At 25.6% G+C, this 6,827-nt stretch overlaps 2 protein-coding genes across 2 annotated transcripts; both read right to left on the reverse strand.

Annotated features, from left to right (window-relative positions):
* Nucleotides 1–1,998: 1,998 nt before the first annotated feature.
* On the reverse strand, nucleotides 1,999–5,224 carry LOC135924090 (T-box transcription factor TBX20-like). The gene is made up of 4 exons (XM_065459138.1): nucleotides 5,142–5,224; nucleotides 3,582–3,873; nucleotides 3,376–3,522; nucleotides 1,999–2,082 (listed from the first exon to the last, which is right to left on the reverse strand). The coding sequence occupies exons 1-4, from the start codon at nucleotides 5,222–5,224 to the stop codon at nucleotides 1,999–2,001; spliced, it is 606 nt and encodes a 201-aa protein (XP_065315210.1).
* A 288-nt stretch (nucleotides 5,225–5,512) lies between these two features.
* LOC135924091 (piggyBac transposable element-derived protein 4-like) lies at nucleotides 5,513–5,848 on the reverse strand. Its single transcript, XM_065459139.1, has one exon. The coding sequence runs from the start codon at nucleotides 5,846–5,848 to the stop codon at nucleotides 5,513–5,515; it is 336 nt and encodes a 111-aa protein (XP_065315211.1).
* Nucleotides 5,849–6,827: the final 979 nt, after the last annotated feature.

Below are 6,827 nucleotides of genomic sequence, written 5' to 3' on the forward strand. Positions count from 1 at the left end.
AGAAAAATAATATCTTTGTAAATAATACCAATTTTTTCTTGCAAATATTCATTTTCTATCTCTTGTAATATATCATAAAGTTTAATCTAGGAATACCTAAAATAAACATGCATTCATCATAATTTTAATCATATGTTAAAATATAACAACTTAAAATTTACAAATTACATTTAAAAATAATATATAAATAACATTTTAATTTCTTTACCATTACTATTTGATTTTTATTTACATCTCTATAATTAAATATCGCTAAAATTTGTAATGTTTAAAATTACAATTTTAATCATATCCATATGTTAAAATATAAGAACATAAAATTTACAAATTACATTTAAAAATAATATATAAATAATGTTTTAATTTCTTTATCATTACCAATTAGATTTTTATTAACATATTCTCTATTATTAAATAAGCTAAAATTTGATTATATTGTTTAAAAATTACATAAAATTATTATGATTATATCTTAAAAACAACACAGATAATGTAGATAAATTTACCTGTTGGTTGGCTAGTGAATCTTGTTGATTTACAATCTTCATTAATCTAATTACATTATAATATCAATTCATCAAATTTTGGTATACTTCTAGATAATCATTAATATACTTTTGTAATTTTATTGAATTCGTATTTTAATACCATATTGAATAGTTAACAATTACTAAAAAATCATTCAAATGGATTGACATGTATGGCTTAACAAGCCCCACTAGCTCTAAAATTACTAATCATGATTGAAATAATATCTATAAAACTTTCTCAAGTTTTAAAAGAGTGTTAAAACCTTGCTATATAATTTATTATATATAAATGATTACATATTTTAATAAAAATTAAAATTATGTATTTAAAATTTTTTTTATTTTTTATCAAATTTTATTTCTTGAATAAAATTTTTAATAATTAATTATTTCAAAAGAATTTTTGTCTATCGATGCAAACTAATAAAAGCTATTAGGATAGAAATTTACTGGTGTATTTAATTTTGAAATGAGAAGTGGTTTGCCAAGACCCAAAGTATCTAACCTCAGTCTCCTAAATATTACCTAAATTATTCCTATAATTACCTAATAGAAAATTAACCCTTAATTAGTTTATTTCTTAGCAAAAATAAAGAAAGTACACATTACAATCATAAGTCCATATAAAACTTTCACCCATCTCTCCTGACACTTAAAATATTTACATTAATTAAAATTATATCTTATGGGTTTTTTAAAAAAAATATATTAATTAAAATAAAATGATATCATGATAAATATACTATAACCAAGAATAAGGAACAATTACCTTCACAACAATATTTTCTAAAAATATTTGCCACTTGGTAAGATTTTGGGAAAAATCTTAAATATATTTTACAGTACCCCAGCAAAAGATTTGTCTAATAGAACATTAAATTAGCTAGAATATACAGCAAGCGAAATTAATACCAGCTTCACCAATGCAACCATTTTATACATGGTTAGAATATTAATGTTACAATTTATATACATTTAATTAAAGTTAAACTAGTTTTTGGTTGATTTATATAAATCTATTTCGATTTAATTTTTTATTCTATACTATTCTAAATATTAATACAAAAATTTTGTAAAAATATATTATAATTTAAATATAATATAATTAAATATATATATTTATAAACAATTCGTGCAAAGAGGTTTAAATAATAATTTCTTTTATAATAAATATCACATTTTAAAGATTTTTTTTTTGCATTAAATTCTGGATAATATCTTTTCTGTAATTTTTTAAATTATGACTGGTGGTCGATCATCTATAATTCATATAAAATACAACTATATTTAATTATATTTAAAAATATTTTTTTTACTATAATTATTTATCATACAACTATTACCAATATGTTTTTCTATGGTAGGCAGGTTAAAATAATTCGAATGTGAAGATTGTAAATGAAGATTATTGCTAATTTTGTCTATGTCTCTACAAAAGGTGAATTTAACAACGATAATAAAAATATTTTTATAACTTTTCTACTTCTTGAAATTTTATACATTGGCGAAATCCTTTGGCGAAAGGGTTACTGTCAATTTTTAATTTTTTTATCTGAATAATTAAACAATTGGAAAATATTAGTATATAATATAAATTGTCTGCTAAAATATTAGCTTGGCAGATAAGTTTTATTTATATTGGTCAAAATTTGTCAGTATATAGGTCAAAATTTGTCGGTATAAAAAGATATATTTAAAATCAGAAAAAGTTTGATTAAAATAACTGATAATTTTTTAAATAAATAAAAAACTCAACCTTTTTATTTTTCATAAACCTTATTGAACTTTTTCTATTGCCAGAGATCTTTGTTTATCTGTTAATGAAAATTTTTTCCAGGAAAACTTGCTCATGGAAGCAGAAAACCCTATTATACACTTATTTCACATTTCCCCTTTGATTCAAAGTGTCCATAATCTTGATTCTTGACATACAAACATGGAGGAATGCCGACACTTTCAAAGCTATTCAGAGAGAAAATTTTATGGGGTTCTACTACTATTTACACAAGTTGTATATATAGATCTTGTAGCCTTCCAGTCATGCAGAATAATGGGAGTGGGGTGGGGAATTTAAATTGTACCAAAGTTGGCAGTTCCCATATATATATTGCAATTCGATAGTTTATTTTTGTCAAAGATTTACAACAGCATCATCATTTTTCATTCTTTTTAATAGAAAAGAGTGGAGTTAGGTGTTTGGATTTTAACGATCAAATTTTATTTTTATTATATAAAAGTAAATTAATTGTATCACTGGATAACCTCGTCATTAAACTACAAAATAAATAAAATCGAGCATTATATACTGTGAGGGCTATTTCGGATTAAGCAAAAGTCGTGCTAGTGCTTATTACTATTTGCCAACGGCCCTGGGTAATGGCAAGTCTTTCGGGATAGGATAATATCAAATTTAACCCATAAAACACAAAAAAATCATAATTATAAATATTTTAAAAAAATTAATCAGAATAGATTATTTACGGTACAAATAAAATACACCCATTCAGAGCAATTAGTGCGTTATATTAAATCTTCGTGCTTTTTACTGAGACACTACCTCCCTACCAAAAAAGCCCAACCTCCACCTCTCCTTCAGGTTTCAAATAAATTCTATATTAACAATAAAAGGAGATCTAAACTATCAAAATTAGCTTTAAAAAAACCATCTCGTTAAGAACGGCTCAGTGTCTATATACAAATATGTTTTGGCATAAAATGTAAAGAAAATCAATAATATAAATGCCAATTCAAAAAAGAAATTCAAAATTTGAAAATTTCTTATTCCTTTTTTAAATAGTTTTTAAAAGAATATTCATCAGAAAAAAAAATATTATATTTAACTAACCATCTGGTTTTGATATGCCGTGACCGCCATAAATTGAGTTTCTTTAAAAATATAGGATTTACTATTACATCTGGAAGGGGAATTATCCTCTTGACACAACATCAAATGTATAATGGGCTGATATTTATGCATCGAATTCAATATAAACTAAAATTAAAAAATATAAATCCCCTTATTTATCTATTTTATGGAGAAATTTTTAAAACCTGTCCTTCCGAAGCGATTTCGTTGTTAGTCAGTTTAACTTTTTCGAATGAGAATCGTTGTTTGACTAATTGTTTACCGGTTAGAGGTGGACCAGAGTAAATAAGTACAACCTCCTTATTTGCCGGAGTAGGTTTGTTGATCCTTTTGCCAGATATTAACCAACCAGCTATATTGTAAGAATATCTGTATCTTATGTTATCAACTCGTTTCATCTCCAAGCCAACGATAAATTTTGCATTAGGATCTATATTAGAAGCGCTAAATCTGACTTTTATAGTCGGAAACATTCTTCTTTATATATTATTAGTATTTTTTTTATTGTTATAACTATATAAATATTAAAAGAAAATTTGAAGGGAAGTGGGGGGGGGGGGGTTATATCAGGGGAGACCGGGGTTATATTATCCATCAAAAATTGATGAAGCAAATTCAAAATATTTAAACGTAGTTTTATTCTTTACATCTATTTGCAGAAATTAATATTTTAATGAAAAACACCCGGGGTAACTGTTAATCTTTCACGGTGCGTGTTATTGTGCCTCTTATTTTGTAGATTTTTAAAAAAATCTTAAGTAAATAAATAAAAATACCTTGTCAAATATGTTAAATGTACCAGATTCTTCCATATTATCTATTTCAACCGGAAGAACTTGTTGTCACTTAAAACTGTCATAATTTACGAAAATTAAGTCAAGGGTCTTTATATTGCCTTTCGTGACCTTAGAAAAATTTGAGGCTGATGTTCATATAAATCTAGTTGAATTTTTTCAATAAAGATTAATCCCTGCTTAGAAATGGCTAATATGCAACCCACCAAAACCTCTCCCAGGTCTTTACATTTAGTAAAATTTAGTTTTAAATATTAAATTACCATTGTCAATATTTATATGTGTGATAAAATTGAGATTATTTTGTCATTATGCATTGATATTTGGTCTGAGCAACTTTAATAAAAAATTTATTTGTAAAAATGTAAAAATTAAATTGAAATTTCATTTAAAACTTTTCATGAGCATATTTCTTCGGTGAAAAATTTTTAGAACCATTGAAGCGTCTTATTAAAATATATTTATGTTTAAATTTCAAATATCAAAATTTATTAATTTTAAAATTATTTGAGAAAAAATTATCTGCTTCAGGGATATAACTATTCCCAGTCTCCCCTACTTTTATACCCCATTTTTGGTTTTTTAAGATTTCATGTTAATGTTGGCAGTTCACAAAAAAAACAGGAAAATTAATAAATTATTGAGAGGTTTATTAAGCATTTTTAAAGTATAAAGATTTAGAATAATAATTTAGAGCACACTAATTTCTCAACATGAAACACGATAAGAAATATTTATGCCTATATATAATTTTCTTTATGTGATTGCAAAAAATTTTTGCTAATAACTATTGTTTTAAATTTTGGACCTTATTAAAATTAAAATTCTAAACAGTAACATAGCCAGGTTAAATTAAACTTTAAAAAAATAATTATTCTTGCCATTTCTGATGTTTGGGGGAAAAGAAAAATGATAATGCGGTTTATTTGGATTTAAATATATTTATAAAACCTCCCAGTTTTCATAATTATCATTTCTGTGCCGATTTGATGGAATTTTCTCCAGAGGCTAGCTGATTCTAAACTACATTTCATTCCTTCTAACTTTTTATCATGGATATTTGATTTTCGCCATAAATTTGATTTTTTTTTAAAGGTTTGGAAATAAACTTCATTTTTTTTCGGTGTAAGTAAGGATGTCATAAAATTTTCTTTCAGTATTTTTTTATTATCTGGAAATAAATATTATATAAAACAATTTTTCTTTAATTTTAATTTGTTGATATAGCAAAATAATAAAAATGCCGCTGATGGCTAATGCCCTGTTTTATCTAATCTGATATCTGGGATTGGATGAAAACTATTATGCCTCCTTCTTTTTTTTCAATCTTCAACGTAGGTCTCTTCTTTTCCATCATTTTCCTTTTTAACCATCATCAATCCTTTAGCTATCTGATCTTTAAATATTAAAAGGGATACATGTTTACTATTTTTCTGTTTCATGTGGCGTCTATAGAGCAACCATGAATTCACTACACAGGAATCTAATAAATGAAAGAATACTCGCATGTAAAAACGCTTCCATTTTATGTCAGTTCTGTAGAGTTTAATTAACATATCATGGAGATCCACCCCGCCCATACCACGGTTATAGTCTTGAATTATGGCCGGAATTTTGACATTGATAAAAGATTTATCAGACACTGACCATCTTCTCATTCGTGATATGGGATGTATACCCATAAATGATGATATGGTGATTATAGATCTGCAAAGTTAGGCCCAGCCCGTACCCGGGCCTAATTCTATTTAAAATAATTGGGTTCGGGTCGGGCCGGGCCTACTATTTTTAAAAAAAATTTGGGCCGGGTCGGGCCGGACCTTAGAATTTTTTTTAAATATATCTAAATTTATCAATTTTGTATTGAATTTTTTATGTAAAATAAAAATATTTGATTTTATTTATAGAAATTAAACGACATATAACATATGTTTTTTATTTTGAGTAAATAAAAAAATTAATTTATATATTTAAATAAATTCGGGCCGGACCGGCAAAACTTTTTTAAAAAAAATTTCGGGCCGGGCTTGATAAATTAGGCCCGATGGAGATCACTAATGGTGATAACTGATTTGTTATCAAACCATTTGCAAATTATAATGTTATTAGAATCCACTTTATAATCATGGGACCCTCTTCCTTTTTCCTTTAAGATTTTATCATCAACCAGATGGCATTTCGATAATCGATTAGATCTAAGGGTCCCCGACATGATAAACCCATTATCTTTGAGCGCAGCTGCTAAATTATATAAAGAAAAAAAGTTATCCATGTAAATTTTATAATTTTTATGTGGGGGAACAGTTTCTAATAGTCGTATAACAATATCTCCGCTAATTTCCATCAAAGTTTTTTTTATATTTGTGGATTTTCCTAAATATATTTCGAAATCCTATAGCATTCCAGATGATCCACATAAAGCGAAAATTTTAATTCCCCATTTATGCGGTTTTGAGCTAATATATTGTTTAAATTTATCTCCCTCTGGTATAATATATATTTAGGTCATCTAAAAATTATTTATAAAAATTTAAAAAAAAAGTGTTATAAAAACAATTCCCATTTTCTTAACTTTTTGAAAATATTATAGTAGCTTTATAAATGGAAAATAATCTATATTCAATTCTTACTATATCA

This window comes from Gordionus sp. m RMFG-2023, chromosome 2 (assembly GCF_954871325.1).
Source record: "Gordionus sp. m RMFG-2023 chromosome 2, tfGorSpeb1-WG-v2, whole genome shotgun sequence".
Classification (NCBI taxonomy): domain Eukaryota; kingdom Metazoa; phylum Nematomorpha; class Gordioida; order Chordodea; family Parachordodidae; genus Gordionus; species Gordionus sp. m RMFG-2023.

Excerpts from the sequence above, each read along its gene's own strand:
- LOC135924090 (XM_065459138.1), bottom strand. The coding sequence starts at position 5,224 with ATGAAATGTAGTTTAGAATCAGCTAGCCTCTGGAGAAAATTCCATCAA. Across the intron at positions 3,523-3,581 it reads AAATCGCTTCGGAAGGACAG|TTTATATTGAATTCGATGCA; the intron begins GTTTTAAAAATT and ends TTTTAATTTTAG. Across the intron at positions 2,083-3,375 it reads CGGCATATCAAAACCAGATG|ATAAAAAAATTAAAAATTGA; the intron begins GTTAGTTAAATA and ends TTAATTATTCAG.
- LOC135924091 (XM_065459139.1), bottom strand. The coding sequence starts at position 5,848 with ATGAGAAGATGGTCAGTGTCTGATAAATCTTTTATCAATGTCAAAATT.